General features: G+C 48.4%; 1 protein-coding gene across 1 annotated transcript; it reads left to right on the top strand.

Annotated features, from left to right (window-relative positions):
• The first annotated feature begins 284 nt into the window (after positions 1-284).
• SHPK (sedoheptulokinase) lies at positions 285-20798 on the top strand. Its single transcript, XM_068531157.1, has 7 exons — positions 285-499; positions 3899-4040; positions 9530-9713; positions 10255-10407; positions 11658-11833; positions 15603-15803; positions 18133-20798. The coding sequence occupies exons 1-7, from the start codon at positions 332-334 to the stop codon at positions 18543-18545; spliced, it is 1437 nt and encodes a 478-aa protein (XP_068387258.1). The 5' UTR covers positions 285-331; the 3' UTR covers positions 18546-20798.
• The last annotated feature ends 1047 nt before the right edge of the window (positions 20799-21845 follow it).

Genomic DNA, 21845 nt, shown 5'->3' with positions numbered 1-21845 from the left:
TCACTATTAGGGTCACAGAAGCTCTCGCATCCCTCAGCGAGACTCGGGGTATTGGTACTTTGGTGAGCAAGGCCGAAGCCTCGGGCCACATCGCAAACCCTGCCCTGCGGGGCGGGGCCTGTAGGTTCCGCCTTCCACCGCGGCTCCGCCTATAGCCGGGGGCCGTCGCTCGAGGTGCGCGGGACTCGGCCTTCCTCAACCAATGGGAAGACGAGAATTCGTCGTGTTGGGCGTGGCTGGAAAGATTGGCAGGCGAGGCCCCGCCTCGGCGCCTCTGTCCCGGGTGAAGTGTGCTGGAAGGGGCGCCCCGGCCCCAGACTCAATCGCTGTCATGGCTGCACGGTCTGTCACTCTCGGCATCGACCTGGGCACCACGTCTGTGAAGGCGGCCCTGGTGGAGGCCGCGCGCGGCGACCCTTCCGGGTTCGTGGTACTGGCGAGCTGTGCCCGGCCTGCGCGGGCCGAGACGGCGGCCCAGAGCGCGGCGGCGGGGCCCCAGGTGAGGCAGTGCCCTGGAGCCTCGCCGCCTCCAGGAGCCTCCAGACACCCTCTTCCTCCTCAAAGAAGTCTCCCTGACTGCTCCAGCCTGCCTGATCTCTGCCTGCCCGCTGCAACTCCCTCGATCCGATAGGTCTCCTCCTAGGAGCTTTCCCACCTGCTGGCACCGATCTCCCCACTCTCTGGCCTTCTTTGGGAGCCTTGACCTTGGCGCTATATCCCCGTGCTCTCTGCCCTCCACTTTCTGTATCCTGACCTGCAGGAAATTGCTCTCCTGCATATGGAGCGATCTCAGGCCGCCTTCTCATTCTTGCGGCTCTCTGCTCCTCACATCTGCAGGTGTCCTCAAATTCAGGATTCAACTTGTTCCCTAGGGCGGTGTCTGGGTTTTCCTTGAGAAATCAGACGCAAAATCCAGCGTAACCTGCCCCTCTCTCATCCCGCAGGAGTGGATTGTGGGTGGAGGAACTCAAACACTTGGACAGCAAAAGTCCCCTGGCCCCAAGGGCTGAGACACCTTGGAAGAAAGACGTCAGGACAGATAGACATTGAGAGATACCTCAATTAAAATGTTAGAAAAAGGTCAGATTGATAATTCTACACGAAACTAGTGTTTTGTGAAAGCTACAAGATAGAAATGGAGAATTTCACCACAGTGGGCTCAATTGCAAGTTGTGGGTTCAGAAAGGATGTCAATCCTCAGAGATGGATTCCATTAATTCCCTGAGAAAGGTAGCTCTATGTTCAGTTCATTGATAATAGAAATTAATATCAAGGAACTTTCTGTGTATCCTCATGACTTTTTTTTCCTGGATCGGATCTCAGCTTGTTCTTATAATTGAAATAGATGGCCTCTATGGCCCCTTCCAGCCACAGACCTCGATTTTCTGAGCCAAACCCCACTCCCAATAGCTTTGTTTTTCACAAGCTCTTGCCACATACCTGGACTCAGTCCTTTAGGGTTCAGAGTCCATCTTGCTCAGAAGCATTTCAGAGGATAAAGATTTCAGGAGCACTTCTCATTTTCATAGAGCCTTTCAAAATTAGTTTCGTTGGGGCATCAGGACATTTTAGAATGATTATCTCACTTCATGGACCATGAAGTGGAGGCAAAGTCAGCTCTGACCCTGTGGGGGTAAGCAGCAGAGCTGGGATTACAGGGGTGGGTTTTAGGCAGAGCCCTTTTCTCTTGAAATAGGGCCACTTCTTGAAAACTACTTTCCCCACTTCCCCCAGTGTCCAGCACAGTGTTCTGTGTTTACAGGCACACTCAGTGCTCCACAACTGCCTAAGGAGGGGTTTAGGGGAGGCCAGTAATAGCCCCCCTTGCATCCTCCACATGTGTGTTGTGCTCTGGGACAACAGCCTTGTTGTAATTTCCCCTATAGCAGGATTTCTTCACCTTGACACTGTTGATATTTGGAGGTTGGATGATTCTTTGTTGTGGGGTGCCGTCCTGTGCGTTGTAGGATGTTCAGCAACATCCCTGGCCTCTAACCCACTGCATGCCAGTAGAACCCTCCTCCCCAGCTGAGACACCCAAAAATGTCTCCATATTGCCAAATGCCCCCTAGGGGACAAAAATCACCCCTGGGGTAAGCACTACTGATATATAGAAACACCTGGTGGCTCTGTTCTTTCCTCATGTCCATATTTCTCACTCTTTAGAAGCATTGTGTACTCCACAGTCAAGTTTGGCAGCTATGTGGAAGGTCAGACTTTTAGCTCTTTGCAGCTTTAAAATATCAAGATTTTTGAGGGAAGCTCTGTGACCCTTTCTGTGTTATGAATTTTACCTCTCTGGGCCTCAGTTTCCCCATCTGTAAAAAGGGGTGTGGGGGAGGAGGGTTGAATGAGTTCCTAAATTCTTTTTTCAAATCTGAATTTCTAGCCTTTGATCTGAATGTAGACCACTTGATATTCTGAATCAAGGAATGGGGGCAGCGCCTTTCCTGTGACATTGTGGGTGTATCCATTGTCTGTCCAAGAATTGCTCCCCCATCACACTCACCACTAAAACTCCCCACACACTGAGTGCCCTCCTTGTCTTCACTCCCTTCTGGCCTGTTTCACTCCCCCACTGTCCTTACCTACACAGCTCACCCACCCTAGGTCCATTTTAAACAGTCCTGCATTCATGTACCATCTGGGTTCATGCCACGTGGGAACTCTTTAAACCAGCACTGTCCAGTGGAAATGTGAGCCACACGTGTAATTTTCAACTTTCTGGTAGCCATATCAAAAAACAGTAAAAAGGAACCGTAAAATTAATTTTCATTGCTTATTTTTTTAACCCAATGGATCCAAACATATCATTTCCATATGTAATAATCAATATAGAATTATGATTATGAGATATTGTGCTTTTTTTTCGTACTAAATCTGAAATCTGGTATGTAGATTTCAATTCAGACTAGCTGTGTGTAGCTGATGACTGGCGTGTTGGACAGGGCAGGTGTAAACAAATGCCTCTTCCCTGCTTCCTTCTTCCTTTGCCCGCTGTCTTATTTCTTCCCTCCTGGGGGATCGATCATGCATAGCCATGCATCTCCTCTCTGCCCCATCTTTTACTGCCCGCTCAGTTCTACTGTAGTCTCTCCTGCATAAACAGTCTTGTTAGGATGTAGGGTTGCCTCCTCAACAAAATGCTCTGTGCTCCCTCTCCTCTCCTTCCCCAACCCTACCCCTCCTCACCTTTGTTCTTTCTACTCCTTCCATCATGTTTGTTTGGAGCCAAGAACTGCCACAGCCCAAGGCCAGCAGGCTGACAAACGAAGGGTTAACTCCAAGGAGGGGGGTGCCTGCACTGCCCCCGGAACAAATGCAAGCCCTCAGGGCATTCGGGAAATGTTTGCCAGATGGATGAAGTGAAGCAAACACTAGGGCTGGTCCTCAGGTGCTTTAGTCCGGGAAGCCTTTCTTGCCTACACCTTTCCTGCTGGCTTCCTCCCTGCTGGGTTCCATCCTTCTTCTACCCCAATGCTCCATGTGCCTTGCCAAAGACCTTTGCCTTATTTCTCCTTGCAGCATGGTCTTGTGTTTTCCTGTCCTGCTGGACAGTAAGCACCTGTAGGGCAGGGCAGTGCTTTTCTCAGCTCAGACTCTTCCACAGAAGGAGGCAGAGCCCGGGCCATTGGCTGAACTTAACCCACAGCGGCGCCTCATCTGTGAATGGGAGAAGTGGGACCTCGCCCACCACATTCCCACTCCAGGCCCCGCTGGAGGCGGTGGAGAACCCTCAGGCCCACATCCCCTCCCTGGGGCCCCTCAGCAGGTCCTAGAAGTGCCCTCGGTGGAATTAGGTGGGCAGCCACCAGCCAGGAAGCCCCTGACGCCTCTGCCCTCCTTCCCCTGCCTGTGTGTGTGTACCTCTGTCCAACGTATCCTGTTCTGTTTCCAGGGGCAGGAGCAGGATGTGAGGAGAATCATCCAGGCCCTCCACGAGTGCCTTGCTGCCCTTCCCCGGCAGCAGCTCTGCAAGGTCTGTGGCATCGGAGTGTCAGGACAGATGCACGGAGTCATGTTCTGGAAAACAGGCCAAGGTATGCTGAGCTTGGGGGTGATCACGTGCTGTTAACAGTCACCCTGTGATCTCAGGTAGCCTCGGCCTGCAGCGGCTTGAAGCAGGATTTTGGTTCCCCTGGCCAGAGACTGAAGTCAGGCTGCAGCAGTGAGAGCGCTGAATCCCAGCCACTAGACCTCCAGGGACCAGCGGCCAGTGACAAGGCTCTAGCCCGTTGGCTTTGCAGAAATGAATTTCCACAAAGAGACAGAAAGTAGTGAAACAAGTAAAGTGTTTATTAGGAGGAAAAAGGGTACGTGTGGATAGACACACAGGCAGGCTCAGAGGGACAGAGGCTCTCAGAGGCTCACGCCCTCGTGGTAGTTTGAATCACTTATATGGGGCATTTCTTTTGAGTTTCTCTTGGCCAATCATCTTGCTCTGCCTGGCTCTGAGTCCGTATTTGGTTTATCTCAGGGTCCTCCCCTGTGTGTGCGCGCATCTCTTAGCCAAGATGGATTCTAGCAAAGAGGCCTACGGGTAGGTTGACATCACCTACTATGGAGTGGCACCCCTTCCCTTTTTGACCCCCGGGGAGCCTTTCTGTGCATGTGTAGTTGGGAAGGGCTCCTTGATCTCGAGAATGAGGAATGTGTGGTCTCTTTATCTTTTATCTGGGCAGCCCGCAACTCTTCTTCGCTCCGCTATTACCTTCATCTTGGAGTATCTGTCGGCAGGGGACAGACTCCAGCTGCTCAGCCTGGGGCCCATCTATCTCCTGCCTCACCTGGAACCAGAAAAGGGCTGCCAAGGGCTCTCTGTGAAGGGTCAGGTTATTCTGCTGCCTCTTGCATTTTGTGTACATCCTGTCCTGTTCAAAGGATGTAATGAAGTGAACTGTCCACTCACACATTATTCATGAACAGGGAGAGGGAGAAGAGTGAGTTCTCTCTGATTCTCTGTTGGATTCAGTGGAGTGGATTTTCCACAGCCTTCTCTTTCTTTGTGCCAGTGTCTTGGAGCATCAGTGCCAACAACCAAGAGATTAGTGTAGCTGTAGATTCCAAGACGCAGAGGAAACTCTTCTGAATTTAGGCATAGTTTTTGTTGTTTAACATAATCACAGATATTTGTGATTTTTCAATTCCAGGGCACATCCTTTTCATGGGCACAGGTGCTAAGCATCGTTTAGTTGGTCGTCTTCTTTCAGGAGGTCTGCCACAGTGCAGAGGTGGGTGGCCTGTTCTGTTTGGCCTCTAGGAGGAGTATTAAGCCAGCAAAACAGCAGTGAGCACTTTGCATGCCAGGTGCTGAGCTAAGTATGTTACCTGTGTGATCTCATTGAATTTTCCCAACACCCTTATGACGTAGGTTACATTACTCTCCCATGAGACCCGGAGGTGCAGAGAGGATAAAATAATATGCTCAGGGTCATGTGGCAGCAAGTAGCAACTCCAGCTTTTCTCTTTTTTAATTAATTAATTAATTTTTATTTTTGGCTGCGTTGGGTCTTTGTTGCTGCGTGTGGGCTTTCTCTGGTTGCGGCGAGCAGGGACTTCTCTTGTTGCGGAGCACAGGCTCTAGGAGCACGGGCTTCAGTAGTTGCAGCACGCAGGCTCAGTAGTTGTGGCTCGCGGGCTTAGTTACTCCACAGCATGTGGGATCTTCCCGGACCAGGGCTCGAATCCGTGTCCCCTGCATTGGCAGGCAGATTCTTAACCACTGTGCCACCAAGGAAGTCCCGTGACTCCAGCTTTTGAACTCAAGTCTGTCTGACTTCAGACACTGAACTTTGAAAGTCTCCCGGGAGGACCAGAGTCACAGGAGGACACACTAGCTCAATGAAGGGAGGAATTTCCCTACAGAATGTCCAAGGAAGGATTAGGCTCTTGTAGGAAGTTGTGAGCTCCTGTTATGGCAAGTGTTAAAAAAAAATTTTTTTTTTAATTATAGAAAGTTCGACATAGACATAAAAGTAGGGAGAACAGCCTTATGAACTGACACATACCCATCACCCAGCTTCAAAACTATCAACTTTTTACTGCAGGTGTTTTAAGCATAGTATGGATGGCTACTTTGCGGGGTGGAGGCTGTAGTTAAGGAGGTTGGACATTGGATTCACCCCTCCTCTGCCTAGAGAATCAGTGATTCTGATTCCCCTGGGCCAAGTGAGTGGTGACTTGCCTCTCAGTGGCTTGACAGGGGTCTGGTGGTGCATCCTTTGATCAGTCCCCAGGGGGGGCCTGGGTGACTGCAGAAGTCCACCCAGGCTCTCCCCCTCCTCCTTTCCCTTTGTCTGCCTGTCGTCAGGCCAGCTGGGACCACGGGAGCTGCTCGGCTCCAATTACTAGCAGGAGCCAGAGGCCAGTTCTGGTGTTAGAGCTGACCTCTCAGGGGGAGTCTAGGTTGTAAAAGTTTTTAAACTCCTTAATTTTGCATTAACGAGAATAAACGTCCTTTTAATACTAAAACCCTTCCCAAAGAGGACAGCAGAGATCTAATGATTGTGCTCTGGTCACACGCCTTCCTTTCTGCCCGTCTCCTGGACTCTGTAACGACCACACAAACCATCGCCCACATCGGTGGAGAGAGCTGCTTAATATTTCATGGAGCCCACCTGCATGCCTTCTTGTTTTGGTTTCTGTTTCTGGGAAGGAGGAGAGCCACTGTTTGACGATGATACCTGCTTAGCAGAGTGAGTGAAATTATATTTGAGATCAAGTCGTTCTGCTTTTAGTAGCGGCTGTAATTCAGTTTGGTTTTGGGACCTACAATGTATGAGGCTCTGTGCTGGGCCCCGCGGGAGACGTAGAAACAGGATGCAGCCCTCGTCTTCCAGGGCTCGCTCAAGGCAGTCAACACAGACAGGCACCAGTAACCTGAGCGGAGAGCTAAGTGCTTCCACAAGGGCGCCAACTGGAGGAGAAGAGAGGGAGTGACTAGTGTCTTCTGAGAGGCCTGTGGTTACACCAGTTTCCACATTCCATTTTCAGGCTCAGTAATAGCAGGAGAGAAGTGGGGATCATAAAATCAAGCTAAAAGGCCAGCAGCAGACAGGGAGAAATTATTCACTAGTATATAGTAGACAAAGGACGAATATGGGTGAATATAAAGAACAAATAACAAAGAAAGGACCAATGGCCCTGTGGAAAAATGGGCAGAAGAAACCAACAGGCAATTCCTAGAAGAGGAAATACAAATAGCTAATAAGCATATGAAAAGATGCTCAGTGTCATTAGGAATTAGGAAAATGCAGATGAAAACAACAACGAGAAATCATTTTCCACCCACTGGATTGTAAGAAAGCAGTTTGAGAATGTCAAGAGTTGGCAAAGGGGGTGGAAAACTGGTTTTTTAAAATACCACTCCTGGTAGTATATATTAGCTTGGCCGTTCCGGAGGGCAGTTTGGCAGGGTGTTAAAAATAAGAGAGTTATAGCAACTACAGGAAGAAAACTTCCAACTGAACTACTATGAAACCCATTTGCTAATTGCGGGGGGTGAGGATAAAGCTTTTAAATTATACACTGTAAAAATAAGAGTTACTATGACTCAGTGGCCCTACTACTTAAAATCTGTTCAGGAAAAGGACTTTAACATGTATATGCAAAAGAGGCATAATCATGGTCACTCATGGCATCCTTGTTTATTGTAGTGAAAACTGTGACGTTTACCCATGGGGGAGTGGTTAAATAAATGTTGGTACCCCACACTGTAGAATGGTATGCAGTAGTTGAAAAGAATCAGGTGCGTTCACATGTTCTAACGTGGAAAGAATTCCAGGACATGTTGCTGGATCATAAAAACAACCACTAGAAAAATACATACAGTAGAGTACTGTTTGTTTTTAAAAAACAGACAAAACCAAAATAGAATAAAACCCAGCCCAAATCAACCAAACCAAAGAGAGTATGTTGTGTGAGTATAAAAACCCAACAACGGGACTTCCCTGGCGGCCCAGTGGTTAAGACTCTGTGCTTCCAGTGCAGGAGGTGCAGGTTCGATCCCTGGTCAGGGAACTAAGATCCCACATGCTGCGCAGCCAAAAAATAAAGAAAAGCAAAAAAACTCTACAAGCGCTAACAGTGACAGGAAGGGGGCTGGGACTCTGATGGGGATGGTCAAACAGGCCTTTTGCTTTATCTGTAATATTTGAACATTTTATATTGAGAATGCATTCACTTATCATTTGTATAATTTAAAAATTTTTTTTAATTATTATTTTTTTTTTTTGCCAAAAAAAAAGAAGAAAATGAGAGAAAGAACATCCATCAGGCCAGATTCTGGAACAGACTGTCTGGACTTGAATCCTGCCTCTACCACTTAGTAGCTATGTGATCTTTGACAAGATTTTTAAAGCTTCTCTGAGCTTCATATGTCTTATGTGAAAATGGGGATAAATATCACACCTATGTTGTAAGGCTAATATGTAGATTAAAAAAATTAATATTTTTAAAGTGCTTTGAACAATACCTGGTACATGGTAAGAACTCCGTATTTATTTTATAACACAAACAAAATAAAGATGATAGTCCTAAAAGTAAAAAGAAGAAAAAGGGTCAAAAGAGTTTTGGAAGCAGATAAAAGGGTTGAAAAAAAAGCCTCAGATGTCCAGCTTTAGGGCTGAGATAAGAATCCCAGCTTTAGGCAGAAACGTAGTTGTGAGGGTGGACCATCCCATCCCCAGCTTACTCCCCCTTCCTGGGTGAAACTTAGTAAGCTTCAGGTGCATATATCTGTGACCGCTTCCCTGCTCTTCTTCTTCTTTTTTTTTTTTAATGATTTTTATTGGCGTATAGTTGATTTACAATGTGTTAGTTTCTGCTGTACAGCAAAGTGAATCAGTTATACATATACATATATCCAGTCTTTTTTAGATGCTTTTCCCATATAGGTCATTACAGAGGGATTGAGTAGAGTTCCCTGTGCTATACAGTAGGTCCTTTCTTTCCTTTCTTTCTTTCTTTCTTTTCTTTTTTTTTTTAAGGCCGCGCCTTGGGGCCTGTGGAATCTTAGTTCCCTGACCAGGGATTGAACTGGACCCTCAGCAGTGAAAGCACTGAGTCCTAACCACTGGACCACCAGGTCCTTATTAGTTAGCTCCTTATTAGTTATCTATTTTATACATAGCATTATGTATATCTCAATCCCAATCTCCCAATTTATCTCTCCCCCACCCCATTCCCCCCTGGTAACCGTAAGTTTGTTTTCTACATCTGTGACTCTATTTCTGTTTTGTAAATAAGTTCATTTGTACCTCTTTTTTTTTTTTTTAGATTCCACATATCAGTGATATCATATGATATCTCTTGCCTTTCTCTGTCTGCCTTACTTCACTCAGGATGACAATCTCTAGGTCCATCCACTCCCTGCTCTTCTGGGTACTGGCCAGACCCCCTGAGTGTGAGTGAAACGTTGTCATGGGTGATAAAGTCTGTCCTATAACCTCATTACCAGAGTAGTCTCAAGGACATGCTGGTGCCAGTCCGTTGCTCTTTTCTCCATTTTTGGTCATCTCCTTCGTTCCAGGTTGTGAATGGACAAAGGCAGGGGCTGCCCCTGTGTTCGAGCCCAGAGCCGTGAGCCACCTGGTAACGTGGCAGGATGGCCGGTGTGGCAGCAAGTTCCTGGCTTCTCTGCCCCGGCCAGAGTCTCATCTCAGTGTGGCCACGGGGTTTGGCTGTGCAACCATCTTCTGGCTTTTGAAGAATAGGTACGGACACCTGTTCTTTGAATTGGGTGACGGGTTTGCAGGGGAACGAGAGTGGCTAGGGAGCTGTACCTCTAGCTGGTCAGCATCACTCCACGTGCTGGATTGTCCCTCAGTGAATGTGGCCCAGCACAGGGTACAGTCACAAGACTTAGACTTGGTCTACCACTGCTTCATTTTGCAGAGGGCTCTTATTGGTTATCTGATTCTCACCTAGAGGGGGAAAGAAGAGACCCGAGAGGGCAAGGGACTTGCCAAGGATCACATGATGGGTTCACGGTGGGATCAGGGCTGCTGAGAACGGCTGATGTCCTGCTTTCCCAGGCACGGTGTGTCCTCCTATGAGCACCCTCCCCTAAGGCTGACTCTGGCCAGCTTGGCTTGGAGGCGTTGGGAGGTTCAGCTGCTGGGGATCCACAGCCTGTGGGGTTCTGGCTGCTACTCAGCTCTGCCATGTCTAGTCCACACTGCCCACAGTTAGGTGCAGCACACGCTTTCAAGTCAATATTAAACCACGTTGAATTGTTTGGGGTATGAAAAACAGCCCAGAGTTCCTGAAGTCCTATGATGCAGCTGGCACTATCCAGGACTATGTGGTTGCCATGCTGTGTGGCTTGACAAGACCCCTGATGTCCGACCAGAATGCCGCTAGCTGGGGATATTTCAACACCAGGAGCCAAAGCTGGAACTTGGAGATGTGAGTATAACCACGCAGGCTGGCTGGAGGCTGAAGGGCAGAATCTCTAAAGCGGGAGCTTCAGTGGGGCTTTCCCATCTGGGAATAACGGGCCAAGAATCAGGTTCCAACACCCTCCAGCCTGTTCCAGTCCCTGGGCATGGGTGGGCCTGACCGTAAGTGAAGTTCTTGGGGAGGGGCGCCACCCACCACGCCATGCTGCCTGCTCCTCCACTGTTGCCCAGACCTAGGGTGGGCTCCCCAGTTCTTTCTGTGCCCTGAGCCAGCCGGTAGATTCCAAAGAACAACTTTCATTCTTTAACATATTTTATTTTATTTTATTTTTTTTAACTTTTTATTTTATATTGGAATATAGTTGATTAACAATGTAGTGTTAGTTTCAGGTGTACAGCAACGTGATTCAGTTATACACATATATGTATCTATTCTTTTTCAAATTCTTTTCCCATTTAGGTTGTTACATAATATTGAGCAGAGTTCCCTGTGCTATACAGTAGGTCCTTGTGGGTTATCCATTTTAAATATAGCCGTGTGTACATGTCAATCCCAAATTCCCTAACTATCTCTCTCCCCCACCCTAATGTATTTTAAAATAGGGTTAAGAAATGGAAGTAGTAGGCTTAAGGGATACCTTTTAAGTTCTCTTTAAACAATCATTTGCCTTTTCAGGTCCAGAAGTCCAGTGCCCTATAAGTTCACTGCCTTCAGGGCCCAAATTCTGAGCTCTGTAATAAAACAAAAAGCACCTGGTAGTTCAGGTAAAGGATTTCCCAACATGTGTTATAAAATTGGCAGCCCCGTGTTCACTAACCGCGAGTGATGGATGCATTCGGTATTCAGGAGACTGATGGGCTTGACTTTGGTTTGGCCTGTGCTAACCAGCTGTGACCTTGCCCTAAAACTCCAGCTTCCTCCCTTTGCACAGTGTTTGCTCTCCCTTCAAACGCAGGAGGCTGGATGCCGATGAAATCTGCTTCTTATCCAGTCCTTTCTGACTACCTCTGCTCAAACTGGTTGCATTCTTCTCCAAAAGGCCCATCCCAAGCTCTTGAAAGCCAGGGTTCACTCTTTAAATAACTCAAGGCTTTTCCTCATGGTTTAAAAAAAGCCAAAGAGGCCCTCTGTGAAAACACTGGATTCTGCCCTCTCTTCTTGAATGTGTATCCTATTGTGCTTTCCGTTGCTGAGTTTCCTGGAAACAACAGAAAACCAAGCACCAGGTAGATACGCTGTCCACTTTTGGTTTGCAGACTGAGGGACGCAGGCTTTCCCGTCCACCTGCTCCCGGACGTCACCGAGCCTGGCAACGTGGCAGGCAGAACTTCCCAGGCCTGGTTTGAGATCCCAAAGGGGACACAGGTGGGCGTTGCCTTGGGGGATTTGCAGGCCTCTGTCTATTCCTGTATGGCCCAAAGGACAGACGCAGGTAAGTCTGTCTTTGGTTCTCTCCTCAGACTTCTACTGGGGCCTCCTAAGCCCCAGCTCTGTGCCAGAGTCCGAGGGGCACACATAGCCAGCAGTCGCAGCGTCCTCTTGACCATTATTCTACAAACGTGAAAAACACCATCATCCCTGCAGATGCAGCCCCTGCCCCGGGAGCTTACAATTCAGCATGGCAATTTCTGTCCTGACCACAGTCTTTGCCTTTCTTCTCTAGAGACAGGTGAGGGAAATGACTCTCTAGTTGGCTGGTTTCTATGTGTCTCCATGACCAAGAAAATAGATTATTATTCAATAGATTAGGGTTTTTGTTATTGTGTGTTTGTCAATGAAAGTTCCTCGGATCTGAGTAGAAGCGCAGACTTCCCTGTATTCCATGTAAGAGAGTCACAGTGAAGGGGAGACAGCAATCCAGGGCAGGGGCTGGCAAAGTTTTCCTGTAAAGGGCCAGATTGTAAATATTTTAAGCTTTGTGGGCCATTTTGTTTCTATCATAACTACTTAACAGCTGTTGGGGCAGGAAAGCAGCCACAGCCAATGCATAAGTGAGTAGGTGTAGCTGTGTTCCAATAAAACTTTACTTACAGAGGCTGAAATGTGAATTTCATAAAATTTTCATGTGTCATGAAATATTCTTCTCCTTTTCATTTCTTTTCAACCTTTTAAAAAGGTAAGAACATGCTACTGGGATTGTAAAATGGTGCAGTCCCTTTGGAAAACAGTCTAGCAGTTCTTCAAAAGTTAAACATGGAATTACCATGGGACCCAGCCATTCCACTCCTATGTGTACACGCAAGAGAATTGAAAACACATGTCCGCACAAAAAACTTGTACACAAATGTTCCTAGCAGCCTTATTCATAATAGCCAAAATGTAGAAACAACCCAAATGCCCATCGACTGATAAATGGATTTTAAAAATGTGGGGTATCCACAGAGCTAAAATGCTATAACATGTGAATGAGAGTGAAAGGCCACATAGTGTATTATTCCATTCCCGTGAAATGTCCAGAATAGGCAAATCCATAGAGATAGAAAGCAGATTCATGGTTGTCTAGGGCTGGGACATGGGGTTGATTGCTAACCAGTATGGGATTTCTTTCTGGAGTGGTGAAAATGTCCTAAAATTAGATCTCAGTGATGTTTGTACAACTCTGTGAATATACTAAAAAGCACAGAACTGTACACTTTAAAAGCGTGCATTTTATGATGAATTTTTTGAATTACATCTCAATAAAGCTATCATTAAAAAAAAAATGTAAAAGCCTTTCTTAGCTCCTGGGCCATACAAAAACAGATGGCAGGCTGGATATGGCCTGGGGGCTGTCGTTTGCCCCTCCTGGGGCTGGGGTAGACTTTGGGTCTGCCTGCCCGAGCAGGGTGATTGCAGGCTGTGTGTTTCATTTGATCCTCAGGGCAGCCTGGCTGAGTGGGCCGACTTTGAGAGCCCTGCCTTGTTATCAAGGGGAACAGAGAAGTCATTCACCTTACTCGGATTTTCTTTGGCATCACATCTTTTTTTCCTCCATCAGTTAGAACTATTACAATTTAACATTGAGTTTAAAAACTCTGACCAGCACTATCCTCTGAAGCAGTAGTTTATTCCTATTTTATTACATCCTTAAAAAATAAAATTTCAAGTGACTTTTTGTTTGGTTTTGTTTTTGGTAGTAATTCCTCTTAATTCAAGATTAGGTGAGAGGGAAAGGTGAGATTCTGCCACTTTAAAAAAAATTTTTATTGGAGTATAGTTGATTTACAATGTTGTGTTATTTTCAGGTGTATAACAAAGTGAATCTGTTATACATATACATATATCCAGATTCTGCCACTTTTGTTTGCGCAAATATGTGATAAAATTTTTTAAGGTCAAAAAACCCGACTTTTTCTCCTGAATTTTCTCCCTGAGCCCTTGTCATCATCCAAAATGAGGGGGATGATGCCTTTCTCATGGGGCAGTTGTCGTGATGCACTGGGATGGTGCCTGTAAAGAGCCTGGCTCTTTCCGCCTACCTGGTAGTCTTCAAATCTTAGGCTGTTCCCTCCACAGAGAACTGTCATGTGCCTGGATATAAATGTCCTTTCTAGATGGTGAGTGAGGGGCTGGTCAAATGGGAAGAAGCTAAGATTTAGGCTCCGTCTTCACTGAGCTGGTTGTAGTCTCTGGTTCTAGACTGGGGCTGCTGGCTTGTGCTCAGCTGTGCGGTGTCCATGGGCAAGGCTGGTCGGCCCCCTTCATTGACCCTTCCCCCCGAGGGGATAGGTGGAGGGCATGATGCTTCTGATTTATCGTCATGGTGAAAGGCTTGATGTGGCAGGAAGTCAAGGTTATTGACTTTCTGAGACTTGTTTTCACTCTCCTTGCCTCTGCCTCCCAGTAGGTAGGATAGTTGGATGCTGACCTCAGCTAGTTTAGCCCCAACAGACTGAGAGGAACAGGCTTTCTGGCCAGATCTCGTGAGAAATGGAGGAGAGACTCCTGGGACAGTCTGTAGGCTCTGGCCTCCATCTAGAGGAGAAAAATCATCCCCTCTGTTCTAGGTCTGGGAGCATCACCCCTGCTGGTGGAGGGAGGTTGAGAAGCACATCTTGGAAATGAGAAGGAGGTGGTAACCACCAAAAATGAATGAAACCTCCCAAAGAATAAAACACTTGGGCTGAGGTCTGACTCTCTGTGAATAGTAGCTTATTGCTGTGTAACAAATCACTCCAATACTTAGTAGCCTAAAACAGCAAACACTTATGATCTCACACAGTTTCTGAGAGTCAGGAAACACAGTTTCTGTGGCTGGATGGTCTGGCTCACGGTCCCTTGTGAGATTGCAATCACACTGTCAGTCGGCTGGGACTGCAGTCATCCGAAGGCTTGACTGGGCTGGAGGATCCACTTCTCAGCTCACTCATGTGGCTCTTGGCAGGAGGCCTCAGCTCCTTGTAGGTGTTGGAGGACGGAGGGAATGAAAAGTACCCACCGAACTGAGAATGCATCTTGAGACTGAAAAATGAGGCAGGTAGCTCCATATAATCAACGGGTCAGTTTATTTTAGGGTAACTTACAGAGTGGGATCAGGCAGACAATGATCTGGAAGCATTGGCAGCTGCATTCTGCACCACCAAGGGGCCTTTGGGACAGTTTTATAGTTAACCTAGGACGTGAGGGTGGGTGCCTGGAAACAGGACATGCACTCCTAAGTTAAGGTGATTGAATGGGTAACTAGTCTCATGGGCTCTGGGAATACATCAGCAAAAGTCAGCATAGTTTGGGAACTAACAGAGCATAGAGGCCACCTGGCCCTAACCATTATTAAACAATATCTACTAACTACAAAGCCCTTGACGACAGAGAAGTGATTCACCAGCTAGTACAGTCCTGGGTAGGGTCAGCGGAAGGACAGGGGGTACCGTACGGGCCCAAGATAGGGTCAGTTATGCCAGCAACCATCCAGTGGGCCTCTCCATAGGGCTGCTCACGACGTGGTACCTGCCTCCCCCGGAGCAAGTGATCAAGACGGAAGCTGCAGTGCCCTTTTATGACCTGGTCTCCAGAGTCACACACTGTCGCTTCTGCTTTACTCTCTTCATTAGAAGCCAGTCATTGAGTCCAGCCCACACTCAGGGGAGGAGAATTAGGCTCTGCCTCCTGAAAGGAGGAGTATCCAGGAATTTGTGGCACACTCTGCCCCGACCCTGTTGTGACTTGTGGCCTCTGAGTTAGCCCAACAGGCCTAACCTCTGCTTTCTTTGGACCCCATCCAGTTCTCAACATCAGCACCTCGGTGCAGCTGGTAGCCTCCATGCCTTCAGGATTCCAGCCAGCGCAGACTCCAGACCCTGCAGCTCCAGTCGCCTACTTCCCGTACTTTGACAGGACCTACCTGGCGGTGGCAGCATCACTCAATGGGGGCAACGTGCTGGCCATGTTCGTCCACACGCTGGTCCAGTGGATGGCGGATCTAGGTAAGGGTGGCCCACACAGTGGTGTGTTCTCTGCTTGTCCTTCTACGTGTCAGTGTCCTGGTGCTGAATGTGCTGTAAGTTTCTAGATTCTTGTCTCAGAGCCAGCCAGATTCTAGCACATTCCCTCTGTCCTTAGGGATCTGAGCTTGTAGCCTTCTTTCATCTTCTGAGCTGCCATCACCTACTCTCTTTTTTATTATTATTTGTTTTTTATTTTTGGCTGTGTTGGGTCTTTGTTTCTGTGCGAGGGCTTTCTCTAGTTGTGGCAGGCGGGGGCCACTCGGGGGCCACTCTTCATCGCGGTGCGCGGGCCTCTCACTATCATCGCAGCCTCTCTTGTTGCGGAGCACAGGCTCCAGACGCGCAGGCTCAGTAGTTGTGGCTCACGGGCCTAATTGCTCCGCGGCATGTGGGATCTTCCCAGACCAGGGCTCGAACCCATGTTCCCTGCATTGGCAGGCAGATTCTCAACCACTGCACCACCAGGGAAGCCCCAACCTACTCTCTTTTTTGAGGTGCACCTTCTCCCCTAACCTTGACTGTGGAGTATCCTAATAGTCTCCTGGCTCTCCCTGGCCCCGCTATTACTTTCTCTGTCAGTAACCTTGCATTTGAGGTTTGCCTTCTGATGGCTGCAGACAGCGGGGAATAAAATGATCAGACATGAATGAGTGAAAAGACTGGTAGCACTTATTCCTGGCAAGTAGCACCTCTCCTCCTTTCTTGGAAGGGTCCCTGGAAACTCTGATGTCTTCCTGCTCTCTTCAGAGTGGAATTGATCAGGCCTTCCTCTGCTCTGCATTTACAGAGAAAGATGTAACCTCTTTCTTCCAGGAGAGGTTCACTTTCTAAGTACTTAGGGTAGAAATGAAATTTCTGGCCAGCTGTCTAGAAATAGGGAAATCATGCTCATCAGATGCATGGGTCACTTGTAGGAGCTCAAAATCAGGTCATTCCAGGAAACATCCAACAGAATAACTAGGTGGGGCACAGGCCACAGGGAGCATCTGGGAAGTTCATACTGGTCATGCAGACAGGTGTTGCTGACCCACGTCGGTCCTTCCAGGCTGGCTGGGGGGTGTCAGGATTGCGGGTAAGTTCTGCCCCCTTGGCTGGGAATCCCTCAGGAATGCTCCACTTAAAGAACAGAACTTTGATCTTGTTTTGCCTTGCATCAAGAAAGGTTTTAAAGATGCAGAACCAGTCATCAGAACCTTCAGGCAAGCCCTTCACTCAGCTACTGCTTTAACTGGGTCGAATCTGTCACCTGTTTACTGAGTTGGCTGGTGTTTCTCTTTAAACAGAAGTGACTGTTTTGCTCACCCCTGAAAGAGTAGGTAACACTTAATTTTTCTCTAAGCTTTTCAAAAAGAAAAGTCTTTTGCATTTTCATGGTTCTTATTTTGATGAAACAGAGGGTGCTTTGAAGGCTAGTAGTTTATATAACTTAACCTCCTATGGAATGTCTACATTGTTTCATTTGATTGAAAAAAATATATTTTTTTCTTTCTCATTCCTGAGGGTGTATAGTTGAGTTTGTATAAGTTAAATGTGCTGATGTTGAGACTCCGTGGGGACTTTTGGCCATACATTGGAAATACTCGTGGAGTTTTAAAAACAATGTTGATGTCCTAGTTTCACCCCTAGAAAAGCTGATTATTTGGCTTGGGGAAGAGGAGTGGGGCCTGAGCACGGCATTTTATAAAAGTTCCTCAGGTGATTCTGATGCTCTCAAGTGTTGGTAAGCACTGATCTAGAACCTTCTACTCAAAAAGCGTGGTCCTCAGGCCAGCTGCACTGGCTTCCTCTGGGAGCTGATGACAAATGCAGCATCTCAGGCCCCACCCCAGGCACACTGAATCAGAAACTGTGTTTTAATAAGATCCCTGAGTGATTCATATGCATATTCAACTCTGAGCTCTGGTCTACACTGGTTGTTGGTAACCTCTGCCGAGGGGCAGGCTGGGCTGTGATCACCACTGTGGTCCTGGGATGCCTGTGACACTAATAACAGGTGTGATGATACTTATTCATCAGTGTATGCATTTGGTCCACTTAGGACCAAGAGTCCCACAGCTGCGGGATGGTTAGGACCCACAACAGCGCTTATGAGATCTCTCCTTGAAGGTTGGGCTGGGGTCTGTAGTGAGAAAGCTGGCTGGGGTCTAGAGCAGAGCACAGCTAGCCAGAATATCTGAGTCCTGAGCTGGGAAGCAGCCAGCCACAGTGAGGAGAGGCAGCATGTCAACCTATCCTTGCCCCCTGGGAACTCTATAGCCTGCAGCGAGGGGGTGCACGAACTCACACAGGCCTTCTCTGTTCCCGGCAGGCCTGGAGGTTGAAGAATCCACTGTGTACTCACGCATGATCCAGGCTGCTGCACAGCAGAGAGACACCTGCCTAACCATCACTCCAACAGTGCTGGGCGAGAGGCACCTGCCAGACCAGCTGGCTTCAGTGACCAGCATCTCCTCCTCTGACCTCTCCCTGGGGCACGTGACCCGGGCCCTGTGCAGAGGCATCGTTCAGAACCTGCACTCAATGCTTCCTTTTCAGCAGCTCCAAGAGTGGGGCGTGGAGCGGGTGATCGGCAGTGGGAGTGCGCTGTCCAGGAACGAGGTGCTGAAGCAGGAGGTGCAGAGGGCTTTCCCTTTCCCAGTGTCCTATGGGCAGGATGTAGACGCAGCTGTAGGGGCCGCTCTGGTTATGCTCCAGAGAAACCTTAATCAGCAGGAGTATTAGCACAGTCATTGGCCAAAGGACTGTTGCAAAGTTGATCTAATTAACGTTCCCCTCCTTATCTTGGGATCATGCTTTTCCTGGACAGCTCTGTGGGCAGTTTTAAGCAATGCTTGTTCTCAGGACATCATTTTGACCAAGGCCCAGTCTTCAGGGCACACTCTAATAATGCAGCCAGGAGTCATCAACCAGATCCCAAATCAGTGCCTTCTGAAGGAGACTCACCTGAGAGCTGGTTGCAAATGTAAATGTGGGAGAGAGAGAGAGAAAGGGAAAGATGGGTCACATGTACTGTTGGAAAAGTCTTCCCTACTGGATTGTACCACGTGACCCTGAGGCCCCTTTCCCAATCTTGTTCTTCTCTGGCCACTGCCGGCTAGCTGGGGCAGGAGGCGACCCAAGGACAGTGATGCAGGCTGGCTGAGATGAAGATGCAGGGATCTGTGCTGGCCTTCTTGCCATGTACCTCCCCTCCAAGGAGAGCCTGCTTGGTGCTGCCATGGTTCCTCACAACACAGCTGGCTTGAAGGCACAGAACAGAGAAGAAAACGTGGATGGCATGACTAGCCAACGGGACAGATGCTGCATAACGCCACTGTTCGGGCATGTTGTTCCCAAGAGTCTGACCAGACACCAGCAAGACTCTTTTCCAAGAGTGTGTCTGTGCAGCCGTGTGTTTTTGCCCCTGTGCATCCCTGGGAAGCCTTCCAAGGGAAGGGATGCAGCTGCGTATGCTCCTGTTAGAGAGAAAGCAGAGAGAATCCCTTGTCCCAAATGCCCCAGCTCTTCCTTCTGTTGGTGTGGGCCTTGCTGGCCCGCCATGCGTGCCTGGCTCGCAGAAACATCCCACTTGAGTCGGCATCTCTGCAGGGATCCCAGAGCATCTTAAACCTTCCCGTGGTTGGTAGGATGACCATGGAATGGCTTCCAGGAGAGGGCCACCATCGCTGTATCTACTTCCACACTCCCAAGGGTGATCCCAGGTGCCTGACTCTGAGGCACCTGGGCGACTGTGAGTTTGGGAAGCAGTCATGTCTCTTTGTAAATGCCACTTTATGTGATTGTCTGAAACTCTTAATCTGCCTGGCTGTGCTGATTGAATTTCAGTTACTAAAGTTCATTCCTCCAGAGCCTTGTCCCTTTAGTAAAACACACCTCTCTGCGTTGGGAAGACTATAAATCTGGCACTGCCGCGGAGCTGGGTTTGGGAGGTTGGACGTAGCTCTGGGGATCATTTGTAGGTTGTCCTTGCAGAAGCCCTGCCTGCCCCATGGTTCTGCTGGGACAAGCAGCTGCAGATCACTCAGGAACGTCATGTAATTGTTCTCTCGGCCAGAATGAGTTGACACCATCATTTTGAGAGAGAAGTCACCTCGGGATGGGCCAAAGGATAGCAGAGAGCCCTGTCCATCAGGAGGAGCTGGCCCTCCGACGTCAGGGAGGCAGCCTGTCTTGCATTCCCAGGATGCTGTGGGTGGAGTCTAAATGTAAATTAGGAGCTGGATAGGTATCCTGCAAAGCACCATAACTCTCTGTCCCCTTTCCGCATGTCCACTCTACCTCTGAGGGCTAAGCCTTGCACAGTCCAAGCTTGCCAGCTGGTAGTCCTGTTGTCATTTCTATTGCACTTGGCCTGGAGCCTCTGCAGGGGTTTGAGTACAGCTGCCAGGGCCTCATTTCTCCAGCCTGAAGTCATAAACCACTCGTTGCTCCTGCTCTCATTCTCAGGAGGTACCATCCTGATCCTCAGATGAGGAACTGGGTCATTAGGTCTGTTTGCCAATATCCTGATCTTAAGCACATGGTAGGCTGGCACTTTCCCTCCTGATTTGCTTTGGCCAGTAAAACGTCAACAGAAGTTTGTCACTTCCAGGCAGAAGCCCTTTGGAGCCAATGTGAGATTTGCCACACTCTGTTCCCTTTGCTGTAAGTGACCTGGGATGTCCCAGAGAGGAGGCTCTGCTGCCCTGGGTCCCACATGAGGGCAATGTGGTGTAGAGCCCTCACCAAACAGCGAGTGACTCATAGTGTGGCCGAGAAATAAACCTTTGATGTTTGATGCTACTGAGATTTGGGAGCTGTTTGTTACTGCAGGATAACTTAGTTCATCCTGACCGCTACAGCCATGGTAGACACTGTGCCTGAGAAGTCCCAGCATAGACCCAGGTGAATCATATTTATGAAGCATCTACTAGGAGATGGGTGTTCTATCAGGCACGGTGATGTATTGTTGAATTCCCATCAGTAGGGAGTGAAATAAACGCTATAACAGATTTACCCACATACCCAGAAGGAGGAGCAATTCATTCTTCATGCAAGCGACATCGAAAAACTAAACCTTGGAAAGTTTCAGTCCATTGCTACTAACAAAAGTTAGCGTTTTTTGAGTACCTGCAATGGACTAGAAGCTAATCTGGGCTCTACTTGTTTGAACTCACTTGATCTTCACAATAATCCTAGAAGGTGGGTGTATTATCCCCATTTCACAGATGAAGAAACCGAAACACAGAAACGTTAAGTAACTTACGTAAGATCACGACTCTAGGATTCCAAACCCAGAGCCCGCTTTCTTTGGCATTCTAGGCAGCGAGGTCAGGTTAGGCAAATGTGTTTATGTTAAAGTGATTGGCCTGACCAGGGTGTGTGAATTGTCTGGTGTCACTTGGTCATAGGGCAGGTGCAAGGGTGTCGTGGGAGTGGTGGCTGGAAAGGTTGGGCAGACGGGGAAGGGTGGTGGATGCCAGAGAGTTTGGACTTTCTCCTGTGGGCAGCGGAGGGGAGGGAGGGGATTGGGGATTCTTGGGCTTTGGGAGAATAGCTGGCAGTGTGTGTTCTGGATTGGAGGATGGATGGTAGGAGAAGGGTCCCAATTAGAGGAACCTAGAAAACAGCCTGTGAGAGATGGTGAGGCTGGAACCAACCAGGGGCGGAGGAGTGAACGCCAGCCCTCCCACTCGCTCCCCTGTCCCGGCCACACACACCATCCTTTGGCCTTTGACTACATACATATGATGTTTATGTGGCTTTCATGTTCTCTGTTTTCCTTTTCTTCTCAAGTGGACTGAAAGCTCCTTGGGGGCAGGGTCCCTATTAGGTGTTCTCTGCCCTGTCCTCCTCCTGCATCTGAACTTGGGCTGATGTCCACCTCACAAGGCAGAACCCTACACCTTGTCCAAGGCCTGACTCTGATGCCATCTGCCAGCTGCAGTCCCCCTGCAGCATATTTGCCACCGGATTACACCTGCATCCAGGACCTCGCTCAATGTTTGCTGTTGGCACGGCCTGTTGGCTCCTGGTTTGTGC

Source organism: Eschrichtius robustus, chromosome 20 (assembly GCF_028021215.1).
Source record: "Eschrichtius robustus isolate mEscRob2 chromosome 20, mEscRob2.pri, whole genome shotgun sequence".
Lineage (NCBI taxonomy): Eukaryota > Metazoa > Chordata > Mammalia > Artiodactyla > Eschrichtiidae > Eschrichtius > Eschrichtius robustus.
The sequence above is the reverse complement of the archived record's forward strand: the minus strand, read 5'-3'. Positions and strand labels throughout refer to the sequence as shown.